The sequence below is a fragment of the Leptodactylus fuscus genome, chromosome 8 (assembly GCF_031893055.1).
Source record: "Leptodactylus fuscus isolate aLepFus1 chromosome 8, aLepFus1.hap2, whole genome shotgun sequence".
NCBI lineage: Eukaryota > Metazoa > Chordata > Amphibia > Anura > Leptodactylidae > Leptodactylus > Leptodactylus fuscus.
Window position 1 is genome coordinate 75,294,605 of NC_134272.1, and position 16,997 is coordinate 75,311,601.

The 16,997-nt window shown below is 42.9% G+C and overlaps 1 protein-coding gene across 1 annotated transcript in view; it reads left to right on the forward strand.

The window, feature by feature from the left end:
* Nucleotides 1–779: 779 nt before the first annotated feature.
* Nucleotides 780–16,997, forward strand: part of GRB14 (growth factor receptor bound protein 14) — a 37,381-nt gene continuing 21,163 nt past the window's right edge. The window contains exons 1-5 of the mRNA XM_075285548.1: nucleotides 780–899; nucleotides 5,092–5,248; nucleotides 6,243–6,364; nucleotides 12,341–12,415; nucleotides 13,978–14,115. Coding sequence (XP_075141649.1) covers nucleotides 837–899; nucleotides 5,092–5,248; nucleotides 6,243–6,364; nucleotides 12,341–12,415; nucleotides 13,978–14,115 — 555 coding nt within the window. The 5' untranslated portion in view covers nucleotides 780–836. The remainder of the gene's footprint in view (nucleotides 900–5,091; nucleotides 5,249–6,242; nucleotides 6,365–12,340; nucleotides 12,416–13,977; nucleotides 14,116–16,997) is intronic.

A 16,997-nucleotide genomic window follows, 5' to 3' on the forward strand; every position in this document is an offset into this window, starting at 1 on the left:
GAGAGAGACTTCATACTGTGGGGCAATTGGAGGGGAACATTATAATGTGGGGGCATATAATGTTAGTGTGACTGTAGGAGCGTTATACTGTGGGGGAGCACAAAGAAAAATGGGTAGGGGCCACACAGTGGCTCAGTGGTTAGCATTGCAGCGCTGGAGTCCTGGTGTTCAAATCCCGCCAAGGGCAAAAAACCATCTGCAAGGAGATGGTATGTTCTTCCTGTGTTTGCATGGATTTCCATCCCATATTCCAAAAAAGACATACTGATAGGGAAAAATGCACATTGTGAGTTCTATGTGGGGCTCACAATGTACATTAAAAAAAAAGAAAGGAAAAATGGGTGAGAATGGGCGGAGTCAACGTAGAAGTAAGCAGCCATAGTAGCGCGCCCTTGAGTACATTTATTTTATTATGGAGGTGCTGTCTGACTTAGTATAGGTGATGTGACGTCCGTGCTCAGTATATACCTGTGTACAATGTCTAATACCTACACTAAGTGACGCCTTAGTCTTCATACACAGTCCATGGATTCTACAAGTCTTAGGAAGTCCCCCATACCCCCCTGACAATAGGGGCTTTGATATCATAGATGGGCGGTGAATGTCTTCTGCTTTTCTTAAGTATTATAAATAAAAGTATCAGAATGTTCTTCCAAGGACATGAGCGGAGCGGCCGGGGATTGGTTGGGCTGGAGCTCTCCCACACTTACTTGTAATTGGCTTTGAGTAGAATTAGGATCAGAGGCGTTCAGTGGTGCAGAGCTGGAGCCATATCTGACGTGACCGCACATCCTGGACTATTCCTCCCAGTGTAAACTACTTTATGAAGCGCAAACATGAGTCTGTATACAAGGAGAGTGACACTGCCAGCAATCACCCCCCTGGTGCTCCAGAAAAGGGTAGGACCTCGCACTTTAACTCTCTGACAACTCCTGTCAATGATTTCACAGAAGGAACGTAAAGTCGCTTTTTATTGTGGTTGTTTTGTTGTATAAATGTGTTATAGATGTATACTGCTCCGGCACTGCTACGTATGCTCAATGGATTCTGTACAGGTAGAGCAGAGCTGGGTTTGCCATTTAGTACAACTCATCATGAATACATTAAGGTGAGCTTTCACCGGATATGTGTACATTTATTGCATTGTCTCGCTACTTTGTAGATGTAGCAGAGCTGAGTTTGTTATTTTGAACTTATACAAAGTCATGTATACAATGCGTTATCTGTAAACTTACCAAAAACTGTGAGTAATCCTACTGCATTAATAGCTGGGAAGACAACACACTCAGCTCTGCTACAATGTACTGTAATATCTCAGCATTATGTTCTAAGTTACGGCCAAATTCACACAATGGATTGCAAATACCCACTTTTCAATTCCTTGGTCTCATCCACTTTTCTCTGCTGAGACTTCGTAGATGATCAGACTTCTAAATTACAGATTATAAAGGGCATAAAATGTGTCAAAATGTTCTGGAAACTATAAGTGACTTTTATTAACTCATAGATTCAATGGAAAGTGTTCCTAGGAAATTACCTATTTTTTGAGAATTTTTGGTGATGTTTTTAATTTTTCAATTTAATAGCTATATTTAAAAAATAAATAAATAATCCAATTCCAACTCTTACCACTAAACCTAAAACATTCAGTGACTTCCTGTGTCCTGGACATGAACTATGGGCCATAGACACAATGGTCAGGAGCAGACCCTATGACTTGTATCGTAGAGTTTTCGAGGCCTGTGCTGTGATCTGTGCAGAGGTCATTGTGTAGAGAGAAGATGTGACATCACGTAGTGTGACTGGTGGATTATGTGTCTTATATACATGATAGCCGTGATCATCAGTGTGCTGTAAGTGAGGGGATTGCTGCAAAGAGATCTCCTACAGAAAACAGGAAGTCTCAGCATAGTATTTGGCTTAGTGGGAAGAGTCAGAACTACAGGATTTTTTTTTTAAATATAGATTTTAAAATGAAAAAAAAAATAATAATTCACCCATAACTCTTTAAAAATATATCTAGCATAAAACCTCTGGTGACACATTCTCTTTAAGGGTAATGTTTGAAAACCACAAGCTATGACATGTCTACAGGGACCCCCCTATGATAGTGAGGTTTCCTTCCTTTCTGTCCTCTCACTATCTTAAAATTACATTTTTACTTTTATAGCGCCAGCTGCTCACAAGAGCTTACAATCTATGAGGTAGAAGGGGAGACACAAGAGGGAGAAAGGAGGACACAAGTAGCAGAAGACATGACACAGGAGTTAGATGGAGGGACACATGAGGTCAAAGGGGGAACCCAAGGGGTAGAAGGGGAGACACAAGATGTAGAAGGAGGGAACAAGAGGAAAAAGTGGGGACACAAGAGGGAGAAGAGAGAGGAAGAAAAGGGGACATAAGAGGTAGAAGGAGGGACAAGAGGTAAAAGGGGGGCACAAGAGGCAGATGAAGTAACACAAAAATTAAAGGGTGGGGTACAAAAGGCAGAAGGAGGGACATAAGAAGTAGAAGAGGTGAAACAAGAGGTAAATAAGGGGACAAAAAAAGCAGAAGGAGGAACACTAGTGGCAGAAGGGTGGACACAAGAGATAGAGAAGGTGACACAAGAGGCAGAAAGGGGGGCACGAGACGTAGAAGTTGTGACACAAGTGAAAGATAGGGACACGCAAGAGGTAGAAAGGGGAAATCAAGAGGTACAAGGGGGACAAAAGAGGTAGAATAGTTTACATGAGAGCTAGAAGGAGCAATACAAGAGGTAAAAGTGGGGATAGAAGAGGTAGAAGAGGTGACACGAGTTAGATGAGGGAACACAAGAGGCAGAAGGGCGGACATAAAAGGTCAAAAAGGGAACACAAGAGCTAGAAGGGGAGGCACAAGATGTAGAACGAGACACAAAAGGTAGAAAGGGGAAAATCAAAGTCAAAAGGTAAAATGGGGACACAAGAAAGACAAGGGGGGATATGAGAGGTAGAAATAGTGACAGAAGAGGTAGAAGGGGAAAAACAGATGTAGGACGGGGGACACAAGAGGTAGAAGATGTGATGAAAGAGAGAAGGGTAACACAAGAGGTAGAACTAGGAACATAGGGAGTAGAAGGGGGAACATAAGAGGTAGAAGGAGAGACACAAAAGGTAGAAGTGGGAAACCAAGAGGTAATAGATGTCACAAAAAAGTAGGGTTGACACAAGAGATAGAACAGGTGACAAGACATAGAAGGGATGACACAAAAAGAAGAAGGGGAACAGAAGGGGTAGAAGTGACAAGAGGTGGTCGGGTGGTCGTAAGAGGTGAAGATGGGGACACAGGAGTTAGGAGACATGACAAAAAAGGTAGAAGAGATGACACAAAAGGTAGAAAAGGGAACACAATCAAACCCCAAAAATAAATTCAAACCCAGCCCATAACTCTAAATTAATTCAGACTACAGACCAGACCCTTACATCCATGATCAATATTAACTTTCCTTTCACTCACTGGGGAGGGGAAGGCTAAAAAGTCTACACAAGAGTACAGGGATCAGTGGAGAGGGGCAAAACTTGACTGTTTTGCCCCTATACCTATGAAACTGGATCTATGGGGGCATTGCTTTAAAACATTGGACAGGGTGAGTTCATTGTAGATCCATTAAGGGGCAGTTAGTATAAAGCCCCCCCCCCCCCCCCCGAAATAACAGGGCCTAGCCAGACGTCTAATGAGAACAGGACCACATTGTTTCCTTATGATCACACAATAGAAACCTGTCTGGGTGTTTCACGTATCTCTTAGTGACTGTCCACGTAAGAGCTATCTGATATCTGGGCGTTTATATACACAGGTGTTACTATTTTAGTGCTGCTTATCAAGGTGTATTATCTTCCTCAAATAATGTCATAAAATACGGTTTCCTTCACTTCGCCATCTAAATTGAGGAAAGACAAACACGGAGAATTTACCAAGGTTTTATACAGAAAATTGTAATTATCAAAGTTAAACAAAAGAAGAAAATAGAACAAGATGTTAAAAAAGTCCTTAAGCCATAAAACGCTTGTAGTGTGTGCGCAGTGCGAGTAATTATACCGTCCCTGCGTGATACATGTCACCCGGAACTTGCATGAAACAAGGGCGGCATTGTGATGTTTGCAAGGACATCCATAGCTATGACAGAGGTTGAGAAATGAGAATGTGAAGGTCGGAGAATAGAAAAGTCTACGCAGACATGGTCGCCATATGGATCGGATCTAAATAAAAGCTTCATGGATGATTCTACTAATATGAGGACACGTAGGGTCAGTATGAGATGGGGTACAAGAAGAAAAGCCACCAGATATTACAGGGATTTTACCTATCTCGGACATTTATGGCATACCCACAAGATTTTCTTACTGATTTGCATGAATTTTACCCCTTATAGAAGCAGATCAGAGGTGACGACAGCCACTTATCTCCTACTTACTTAATGTAAAGCTATATGAATTTAGCCCACTGTCAGCTTTCCCAGTATGTGCCCCGAGGTGGAGATATCAGTGACATTAGTTTGGAAAAAACTGTGCAAAAAAACAGTGCGGAGATATCAGTGCCAAGCTATGAGGAGTGTCCTTCTGACAGTGGGGAGATATCGGTGACAAGCTATGAGGAGTGCCCTTTTGACAGTGGGGAGATATCGGTGCCGAGCTATGAGGAGTGTCCTTCTGACAGTGCGGAGATATCAGTGCTGAGCTATGAGAAGTGCCCTTCTGACAGTGTGGATATATCGGTGCCGAGCTATGAGGATTGCCCTTCTGACAGTGGGGAGATATCAGTGCCGAGCTATGAGGAGTGCCCTTCTGACAGTGGGGAGATATCGGTGCCCATCTATGAGGAGTGCCCTTCTGACAGTGGGGAGATATCGGTGCCCAGCTATGAGGAGTACACTTCTGACAGTGGGGAGATATTGGTGCCCAGCTATGAGGAATGCCCTTATGACAGTGGGGAGATATCAGTGCCGTTAGTTTCGGCACCAATATCTCCCCACTGTCAGAAGGGCTTTCCTTGTAACTCGGCGTCATCACTAGGTGAAATAATTTCTATGTAAAAGCCCTAATATTGTTATTATATCTGATATTATGGCAGGTCATTAAAGTCTTCAGTGAAGATGGAACCAGCAAAGCCCTGGAGGTGCCCAATGATACCACCACTGTGAATGTGTGCCAACTTCTAATAGAGAAGAACCACTACGTAGATGACCAGAACTGGGCGATGTTTGAGCAGCTGCCCAGGAAGGGGCTAGGTAAGTCGTTTTATTCATATAGTAACAGGACTATAGAACTTATAGCTAGTTCACATTTCGGGCAGTCCACATGGGGACCCCCCAAATGGAATACCGAATGCACTGACAAGCGGTGAGCACTAAAAGCACACGGACCCCAAAGACTATAATGGGTCCATGTGTTTTACACGCGGTGTCCGCAAGAATCATGCGGAGAGGAAATTAGTTCATGAAGTACTCATTATAGTCTATGGGGTCCATGTGCTTTCACTGCTCACCACTTGTCAATGCGTTCAGTATTCCATTCGGGGGTCCCCATGCTGACCATGTGAATGGAAAAATAAAAAAAAGTTATGTATTTTGGAAAGTGAGGAGTCAAAGCGAAAATTAAAAAAGAAAATGCCTGTGGGAGAAAGGGTTAAGTCTGCTACCGATAATGGATGAATTCACATCATATCTCACCGAGTGAGGCTCAGTGGACACCATTGTGGATAAACTATACAATTTTTGGTGGGGACCTTCTTTAAGTATAAACATCTTATCTTTCCTCTTCACTCAACATATCTCAATTTGTGCGCCATGACATAACTAGCTCTTAAAAAAAGAACAAGATTTTGTGATATTCTGTCATGAGATGTATATACTATATGTGTCTATGTGGCGCCACCCAGTGGTTGTGTTGTGCATTGCTACGGATTTGATATTGCAGCAGCTTATGTTATCCTATTGAATTTCTTTCCTTAACCATATTGCAGGTAAGGTAATGAGTGGACCCCTCAGTACATGAATACCCCATCTATTAGGTGATCATGTTAATTGGACTATTTGGACGTTCATGTGTTAATGACTATCAATTATCCATATTATAATGAGCTGAACATTCACAAAAGACATCATTAAAGCTAAAAACCAAGGGCTAATAATCATTGCTGGAGGTCTCATCTACATGACCCTGCTATATGACATTCTCATGTACGTGCCCCTTATAAGTGGATACAATATTATATACCTCCAGAAAGAATGATAGAAGATCATGAGCTGGTGATCGACGTGCAGACGCAGTGGGACATGGAGGAGGACTGCAGATTCTGCTTCAGGAAATATTATGCAAAATATGAATTTTTCAAAAATCCAGAGGTAGGACCCTCAGTATCATTGACTTGGTAATATTGAATAACATGTTGTATCCTCTAATAGCCCCCGCTCCACTAATTCCGGTGCAGTTGGAATTTTTTCTCTAGACCTCACCGTTCCTGAGCAATCGGTGCTGTTAATTTTAGTCATCAATATGCTAATTAGGCTCTACTGTCAGGTGGGCGGTCCCTGTCTGGCTGTTGCAACCTTGGACTGCCCACCTGAGAGCCTCATTAGCATATTGGGTGTATGCTTGAGATTGGTGAGGTCAATGGAAAGAATTCCAACTGCCCCAGAATCAGTGGAACAGCATCGACTGAAGGATCCAAAGAGTCGGGGTTGGAGGAGGTGAAAGGTCCTCTTTAAGTCACATGACTCACATGATATAATATCCACGGCCAGTATAAAATTGCTTTGTGGCATCGTGTCGTATAGCCAGGAATTTCAGTTTTATAATATTGCCAAAAATTACTAAAAACAGGAAAATGTGCTCACTGCCATTATTCTTATCTTACCGGAGGAATATCATAGGGTAATATCTGCCGTCATCACATTGTTCGAGCAGAAACCGGACTGAAACCTGGTGGACCCCATTATAGTCTATAGGGCCTGTGGCTTTCTGCTGGTAACTATAGATGAGCGAACAGTAAAATGTTCGAGATTCGATATTCGCTTCGAGTAGCCCCTCAATATTCGACTACTCGAATCGAATATCGAACCCCATTATAGTCTATGGGGGGAAAATGCTCGTTTCAGGGGTAGGCGACGTTCGATCAAATTACACTTACCAAGTCCACGAGTGAGGGTCGGGCTGGATCCTCCGAGAAGTCTTCTCCTTGCAGCTTCCCCGCGGCGTCTTCCGGCTCTGAATTCACTCTGCCAGGCATCAGGCCTGGGCAGAGCCGACTGCGCATGCCCGCACTACAAGCGGACATGCGCAGTCGGCTCTGCCCAGGCCTGATGCCTGGCAGAGTGAATGAAGAGCCGGAAGACGCCGCGGGGACGCTGCACGGAGAAGACTTCTAAAGGTAGGAGAGGAACCAGCATTGATTGTCCGACTGTATAGCATTCGGCCAATCAATGCTGGTTCTGCATCGAACTTTTCTATTCGAATAGCGAGTGGTACTCGATCGAGTACGAGTATTTCGAATACCGTAGTATTCGATTGAATACCTACTCGATCCAGTACTACTCGCTCATCTCTACTGGTAACCACTTTTTAAGAGGATTGGGTTTCCGTTTTTCAGTTCCCCAAGCTTATAAACAATGGAAACCCCAACCCTAGTGTGAACCTAGTGTCAGTCATATGTGAGAAGTAGGGAGACTTTAGGAGACGGGATTAAATGAGTCAGCAGGTGGGACAACCCCTGTCCAAATGCTCCATTATAAGGGTCCATTCACACGGAGGAAGTTGGCACTGATTCTGGCTTTGAACCCACGTCAGAATCAGCGTTGAAAAAAAGCCTCCCATTGATTTCAATGGGTTCTGTGCGGAAAATGTAACCCATTGAAGTCAATGAGAGTCTTTTTTTTCCAGCTTCCTCTGTGTGAATGAACCCTTAGGGTGAGTTCACACGGAGTAAAATGCCGCATGATGTGGCACGTAGACGCCGCGTGAGCTTTTGCGGGCCGTATACGCTTTCATTGATTTCAATGGGAGTCGGGATCGTATATGCGGCGTTATTTTGCGGCCGCAAAATAACGCCGCGTCTACGATCCTCACTCCCATTGAAATGAATGGGAGCTTTTGCGGAGCGCAATCTGCCGACACGTGTATACGTGCTAGATTGCGCTCCACTTTCCTCCGTGTGTACTCACCCTTAATGTCAAAAAGTGCTTCTTAGTGACCATGGATGAACTATAAAAAACGGCTCTACAGGACTTGGCACAGCCATGTTTTAGATGATTGATCATTGACCTCATTGCTGCAGAAACATTTTGCTGGCAATTCCCTTTTGATAATGTGATCATAGTAGCTGGACCTATATGTCACCTGACTACGGATGGAGCTGTTTAATATAGTTATTCCACCCCTATAGTACGGTGCAAAAGTTTAGACATGGGTAGAAAAAAGATTTGCGCAGTAAGAATGCCTTCAGAAATAGAAGAATTAATAGTTTATTATTGTGAATGAAGAAAAGAGAAATGTAAATCCCATCAATATTTGGTGTGACCTTTGCCCTTTGCCCTCTTCTCGGTACATATAGTCTTTGGCAGAACTGGGCAGGGAGGTTGTTCCTGTCGTCATCTTGGAGAACTAAGCCCAGATCTTCTGTGGATGGTGGCTTGCTCCAATCCGTCTGTCTGTTCATGTCATCCCAGATGGACTGGATGATGTTTAAGGCCCGGTTCACATTTCCAAGTATATGGTACTTATACAATATATGATATGCAGTATATGGTATATTACCTGCCGGTGTCTGTTAGGGCGAGGCAGCTAGCAGGCCATTGGGTAGCCTCGTTGTTGCCAGGTCAACTCTTTGTATTTCCCAATCTCTCTGTGGGGGGTAGGCGTGTAGAAGGAAGAGGCCCCTTCCAAACCTACTACCCAGGTACCATGATCGCTATTGAGCATCTGAGGGGTTAATCTGCCATGAGTCTAAATACCTTCCAACTTCTTCACAGCTAGTCTCAGGTGTTGGTTCCATAATACAGCCAGAATCTGGAAACAATGTATCAGACACAGTAATAGTGTGACATCATTACGATGACATTATGTCTCCTTGGAAGAGTACAAAAGGAAGATGCCTGTGATAGGTGTTGTAGAACTGAGGGCCGGGGGAAGGGTGGAAATTAGAGATGAGCGAACACTATTCGAAACTGCCGTTTCGAATTGCACGCTCCCATAGAAATGAATGGCAGACTTTGCCTGCAGCCGGCCGCTTAACCCCCCGCGCGCCAGCTACGTCCATTCCTGCGTGCTATTCGAAACGGCTGTTTCGAATAGTGTTCGCTCATCTCTAGTGGAAATCTGAAACGGACGTTGCCCATACAGTTTGTGTCTATGGCATATTTCTGCTGCACGATGTTTGTCCTGCAATGAGCAACTAATAAAGAATAAGAAGTTTTTAGAGAAACGTGAGAGCCGTTTCACTATCTTCCACATGTTACGATTGTAATAGTATGATGCAGAGCATTAAGGGGTTAAAGGGGTATTGTCATTAGAAATGAATGGTATAGTGATAGGATATATGATAAATGTCTGATAGGGACTTGTGTCTACTAGAGATGAGCGAGTACTGTTCGGATCAGCCGATCCGAACAGCACGCTCGCATAGAAATGAATGGACGTACCCGGCACGCGGGGGGTTAAGCGGCCGGCCGCCGTCAAAGCGGAAGTACCAGTTGCATCCATTCATTTCTATGGAGCGTGCTGTTCGGATCGGCTGATCCGAACAGTACTCGCTCATCTCTAATGTCCACCTAAAGAACATGGGTCCTACGGGACCGATCCCATATGATGCGGGTCATAACCCTTGTGCACCAGGTATACGAGTAGCCTTTGCCAAAGACAAAACTTTGGAGAAACATAAAGGACCAGAGCGGACTCTGCAAAGTTTTGTACGTTCTCACCTCAGCCCACCCAACTCAATGTCAATGTCATTGCTTAGCTGAACGTGAACGTCTCCATTTGTCCAGTTTTATAGTCCAGCTTATTTGATTCCTGGTCATCCCATCCTATATAATTTAGGGTTTATGGACCAGAACGGTGATTTACTTACCACGAGGATAAGGATGGCGTCACATTCAGTCTTTTTTTCACAAAAAAAATCTTGATTTTCCAATATACCTTCATACTTATTTTGTGCGTTTTTTCTCTATGACTTGTCCCTATTACTTTCACATGCGAGTCGAGCCGAGATCTTGATATTTTCTGTTACATTTGTCACATCGGCACTTTTTTTTTCTAACACTGGTAGATTTTACTTCTAATAATTTTTTTCTACTGTAAAGGTGACCTGATTTGTACAAAAGTAGTTGTATAGAAAAAAGCCTAACATGATGGCCAATTACTGGCACCTCCAAGGACAAGGAGAGAAAAGGTGATTATTCAGGGAAAGGTGGGAAGGTAATGTGAAGGACGAGGCTGGAGGAAGAAAGGAGCACAAATGTTAACACCATCACAAAAATATCACGGGTGGCCAGGAAAAAATAACAAACCATCAGATATTAGCGGAGATATTCAATCCCAGACTTAAGATAAGACAGAGTTTGCTTTCTTGCTATTGCTTTTCTGCTGTAGTCTCTTTGATAAAGGAACGATCTCTTTTACATGGCATAGGGTCATTCACATAGGCATGGGGTCATTAAGATGGGCAAGGGATCTTTCACATGGGTATGGAGTCATTGATATAGGCTTGGGGTCATTCACATAGCCATGGGGTCATTCACATGGGCGTGAGATCTTTCACATGGGTTAGGGGCCGTTCATATGTGCATGGCGTCATTGATACAGGCTTGGGAACCTTCACATAGGCATGGGGCCATTCACAGTGATATTGGGTCATTCATACGGGCATAGGGCCATTCACATTGATAAGAGGTCATTCACATAGGCAAAGGGTCATTCACATAGGTGTGGGGTAATTCACATGGGCATGAGATCTTTCACATGGGCTTGGGGTCATTCACATAGGCATGGGGCCATTCACATGGGTTTTGGGCCGTTCACATGGGTTTGAGGCCATTCATATGGGCATGGAGTCATTGATATAGGCTTGGAATCATTCACATAGGTATGGGGTTATACACATGGGCATAGGGGCATTCACATTGATATGGGGTCATTCACATAGGCATGGGGCCATTCACATGGGTTTTGGGCCGTTCACATGGGTTTGGGGCCGTTCATATGGGCATGGAGTCATTGATATAGGCTTGGGATCATTCACATAGGTATGGGGTCATACACATGGGCATAGGGGCATTCACATTGATATGGGGTCATTCATATGGGTATAGGGCCATTCACATTGATATAGGTTCATTCACATGGGCATAGAGTCATCCACATTGATATGGGACCATTCACATGGGCATAGGGTCAAACACATAGATGTGGGACCATTCATAGAGGCATGGGATCTTTCACATGGGTTTGGGGCCATTGATATGGGCATGGAGTCATTGGTATAGGCTTGGGATCATTCACATAGGCATGAGGTCATACACATGGGCATAGGACAGTTCTCATTGATATGGGGTCATTCATATGGGTATAGGGCCATTCACATTGATATAGGTTCATTCACATGGGCATAGGGTCATACACATAGATATGGGGCCATTCATAGAGGCATGGGATCTTTCACATGGGTTTGGGGCCATTCATATGGGCATGGAGTCATTGGTATAGGCTTGGGATCATTCACATAGGCATGAGGTCATTCACATGGGCATAAGGACATTCACATTAATATAGATTCATTCTCATAGGCATTGGGTCATTGACATGGGATCTATCTCATGGGCATGGGGTCATTCGCATGAATTTGGGGCCACTCACATGGGCATGTGGTCATTCACGCATGCATAAGGGACTGTAAGGCTTAGGATGAGGTTGTACAGGCAATTTTGGATACTGCATGTATAAAGATATTCTCACATAGGGCTGGAACAAGTCTTCAGGCTAAGAATATCTTTGAACCCGCTCCCATTAAGCCTCATCCTCCTCACTTTTTGGGAAAGTGGCAAAGGGAGACATAAAAAGATTTCACCATTTCTGCATAAAAATAGACTGGTGAAAAAATTAGCAACATTTTCCCACTAGAAACCTTGGCGTAGGGGGTCTGAGAAATTCTCAAATGACTTTAGTTCTGCAGCTATTTACTTGAAATAAACTATTAACCCTTGTATTTCTGGAAGCATTCTTACTGCACAGCCTTTTTCCCACTCCTGCCTATAACTTTTGCCCAGTGCAGGCTATGTGTACTTGTTGAGACATTTCTGTACTTGTATTTAATGATTTCATGTTAATAGGACTATTTTCCAGATTTAATGTTGTCTTATTCCAATGAAGTTAACGGTACGGCCAACTCTTTGGATACATTAAAGGTGAGTAGTGGTCTTGCAGGGATATATACAATAGATTTAGCTTAACACCTTGTTCACATTGGTATTTTATCTGGTTTCAATCATTAGTATTACTTTATTGAACTGTAATAAAATAGATTGTAGTGTAATAAATATCTGCGATGTGGAGCTACAGTAGAAGTTGGTCAATATTACAGCTGGTTACTTAAAGGGAGTCTTCAGGCAAAAGCTGGAAATATACGAGCGGCTCTCTTTATACAGGAGACATAAGGCACCTCATCCAAGTTTGGTGGGTCCTAGTGGAGAAGCCCATCACACATTGGACACTTGTCAAATATCATGTGGATATTGTGCGACCATGACTGACCAAGTGCTCTCAATAGTTATAAGAGAAAAACGTATCTCATCAGAGATAGAGGTCAACTACAAGTGTCTGGCAGGATCTTAATCCCTCCATCGATTGAGAAGACATGGTCAGCTGAGTCGGGTGTACATATTGTAAAATGGTTATGTGGTTATGCGTAACAGTTGATTGTTGAGTTATCTAACGTGTCTGGCCAGCTTTTGCCTCCTTTATAGCCCCTTTTATTACCCTGTAATATTTGCTCTTATCATTGCTAACACAGGGCATCATGAATAAGATTAAATGGACTAGTGTTCGCATGAGGCGGCATGTACTGTGTATAATGTGCACAAAATAGATGTCAAAGCTGTCACTTGGCCACATTTGTTGCTAAAGATGGAAATCCAGGAAGGACTACAGTAGAAGGAAGCTGAAGAAGGGCTACCATAGAAAGAAACCGAAGAAGGACTACCGTAGAAGAAAACCGAAGAAGGACTACTGTAGAAGGAAAACCATAGAAGGAAACTGAAGAAGGACTACTGTAGAAGAAAAACCATAGAAGGAAACTGAAGAAGGACTACCGTAGAAGAAAACCGAAAAAGAACTACTATAGAAGGAAACTAGAAGGACTACCATATAAGGAAACACAGGAAGGACTACTGTAGAATGAAACTCTAGAAGGACTACTAAAGATGGAAATCCAAGAAGAACTACTGTAGAAAGAATCTCAAGGAAAAAAAATCATGGAAACCCAGGAAGGACTACTGATGAAGAAAACCAAAGAGGGACTACTATAGAAAGAAACCCAGGAAGGTCTACTGTAGAAGAAAGCCAAAGAAGGACTACTATAGAAGGAAATCCAGACTGATCTCATATTAGATTCTGACAATTAACTTTTTATATTAAGTTTAGTTTCAAATATGGAAAAAGTTTTTCTAGGATTCATGCTCAATTTTAGATGAACCTGTGACCCAGAATTCATTGTAACAGATAATACCGTCATGTGACCAGAGACTGCCCCAAACTAGTGCCTCCGTGTTGGGTCACTGAGCTCAATGGGGACATCTGATACTTTCTGTTACATTGCTGATATGGGAGATGACTACACCCCTGTACTAATTTCTTTTTATTACACTGCAATCCCCAGAGCTCCAGGCTACATCTAGTTGCTGCTTGTATATACTATATATCTTATTTTTTGTTATTCTTGTTCTTCTTCTTATTGTTTTTCTTTATGTAGATGTTTCTTAGCACAACCGCATACCCTGAAGTCCACAGCTACTTGTATATGTCAGAGAAAGGAAGAAAATCATGGAAAAAACAGTTTTTTGTTCTGAGACGCTCTGGATTATACTTCTCCACAAAAGGAACTTCTAAGGTAAAGCAGATCTAAGGCATTAAAATTCCAAAATATGATAATTCATCATTATCATCATCATCATCATCATCATCATCATCATCATCAGATAATAAAGTTTTTGTACCCTATTAAACTTTTATAGGAATTGTTCAGCATAAGACCTGTGGTTTGGTTTTGGCATCTGAAAATGAGGCACATAACTCAGATTACATATGTTTAAAGAAGTCTATGGAGAGAGGAGAGGGAGGAGTGAGCAGAAAGTACATGAAATAAACAGGAGAAATTCAGGCTCAGTTTGATTGTAACGTCTCTGCCTGTTCAGGTCATGACGCCACCCTCTGCTTGCATGCTGCGGTGCAGGAGGCGTGTGCAGTTTAATTCCTTGCTTAGAGTTTTTGGTTGCACTGTGTGAACATGGCTCTATTTCTGTAAATGAATTTCCACCACACCCATCTGCTGAACTTTGGTTGCCTTTGTTCATGAAATGGTTAATTCTTGTCTTGCCCTGTGATTGACAGCCGGCCTTCCTATCAACTCCAGGGCGGGTTCTTCCTCCCTATTTATTCTTGGCTCACATTCACACTGGCTCTTGCTATTGCCTTGTGCGTGCTGGCTTTTCTCTTGCTGTTTATTCTTGTACTCTGATTCTTGACCTCTGGCTTTCCCTATTGACTATTCTTTTGGATATCGATTTTGACACTGCATTGCTCGACTGTTACTGACCCCTGGCTAGCTGACCTCCCTTTGTTGTTTGTCTTGTCCGCGTTTTGTGTGTCATGTGTTTAGGTAGGGTTTTGTTGTCCAGTTGCCACCTATTACCTAGGATAGGACCGGCAAGCAGGAAGGGAAAGTGTGGGGTTTCAGACCAGGGCTCACTGTCTATTGTGCCCCTTCCTCCAGGGTTTCCAGCAGCTACTGGAGAATGGCTGTCCTAGCAATTCCCTAGCACTGATACTGATAAATAGGAGCTTTCTATTCCAACTAAAGCACTTTATTCGCCTATCAGTACTTCTCTATATATGTCCTGCACAATCCTTGGGTTGTTTCTCAGTAACAGAGCAGATTCTCCTTTATGTACTGTGTGTAGTGTATGGCAGATAATGGTCCATAGAGAACTACAAACTCCAGCCATAGCATGAAGAGGGGGGAACTGCAGAACATACATCATATAATGACCACAAATACCGTTCCGTCCCATGTATACACAGTTGGCAACTTATGCTGAACAGGTAACTGAATTGACAGGTAGCTGTAAAGTCCAAACCACAAGTATCTCCTGTACTTACAGCCATCTTCTCCCTGACTATGGCAGTCACATAGACATCATTTACATTCACATAAGTGCATCCATGCTGGTGGTTTCCAGATACGACACAGAATAGAAGCCACATATTGATCTCTTGTTTGCTTTCTTTCTTTGAGAGGGTAAAAGTTGAGTAAAACACGACCACAAACTTTATTAGTAAAACTTTAACATGAATACATAATGGTGCTCGGGATGTTTTGCCCTATTACCATCCAGACTTGGCAGAAAACAATGCTTATTGCCTGTTTAATAATCCATGGCGTCAGGGTTATGTAGGAGTCAGCCAGCAGTGTTTCTTCCGGGACTGATGGAAATTCACATTTGTGCATTCACGAAAACTCTGTTATTTCAGTTAATAATCCATTTATTTATTTCCACGCAGATTTCCATAAGTACTTCATAAATTATGTATATTATGGCACAGCTTCTGTAGGTCTGCATGACAACATAGGAAGGAAAATCTGGGAATTCTGGAACTTGCCTGCGATTCAGGTTCACTGATATTGTAAAACACAGTGATTTGCGCAGATGATGCCGAAGACATATCTTTGATGCAATTTTAATACAAGGGGGAGAAGGTTTATACTGTCAGAATTGGAAGGGGCGCCGGGTACTCTAACTCACCGCTGGGACATTGTCCCGGACCTCTTGCTGTCTATGGTATTCCCTTCCGTATTCCGCTTTCTTGTGGCCTTTTTCCTGCTGTGGTTTTTCTTCTGTCCCTCTTGTGTTCACACGTTGTGTCACAATTTCTTAAAGAGTCTCCGAGTATACATACAGTGTTGGCCAAAAGTATTGGCACTCCTGCAATTCTGTCAGATAATACTCATTATCTTCAAGAAAATGATTGCAATCACAAATTATTATCTTCATTTAATTTGTCTTCAATGGAAAACCACAAAAAGAATTGTCAAAAAGCCAAATTGGATATAATTCCACACCAAACATAAAAAGGGGTGGACAAAAATATTGGCACTGTTTGAAAAATCATGTGATGCTTCTCTAATTTGTGTAATTAACAGCACCTGTTACTTACCTGAGGCACCTAAGAGGTGGTGGCAATAACTAAATCACACTTGTAGCCAGTTGAAATGGATTAAAGTTGACTCAGCCTCTGTCCTGTGTCCTTGTGTGACCACATTGAGCATGGAGAAAAGAAAGAAGACCAAAGAACTGTCTGAGGACTTGAGAAGCAAAATTGTGAGGAAGCAGGAGCAATCTCAAGGCTACAAGTCCATCTCCAAAGATCTGAATGTTCCTGTGTCTACCGTGCGCAGTGTCATTATGAAGTCTGAAGACTACCAACACATTTTGCAGCATAATGTAGGGCCCAGTGTGAGAAAGCTGGGTCTCCCTCAGAGGTCATGAGTCTTCCAGCAGGACAATGACCCAAAACACACTTCAGGTCAGCACTAGAAAATGGTGGTGTGAGAAAGCACTGGAGACTTGTAAAGTGGCCGGCAATGAGTCCAGACCTGAATCCCATAGAACACCTGTGGGGGAGAGATCTCTTGATGGCAGTTTGGAGAAGGCCCCCTTCACATCTCAGGGACCTGGAGCAGTTTGCCAAAGAAGAATGGTCTAAAATTCCAGC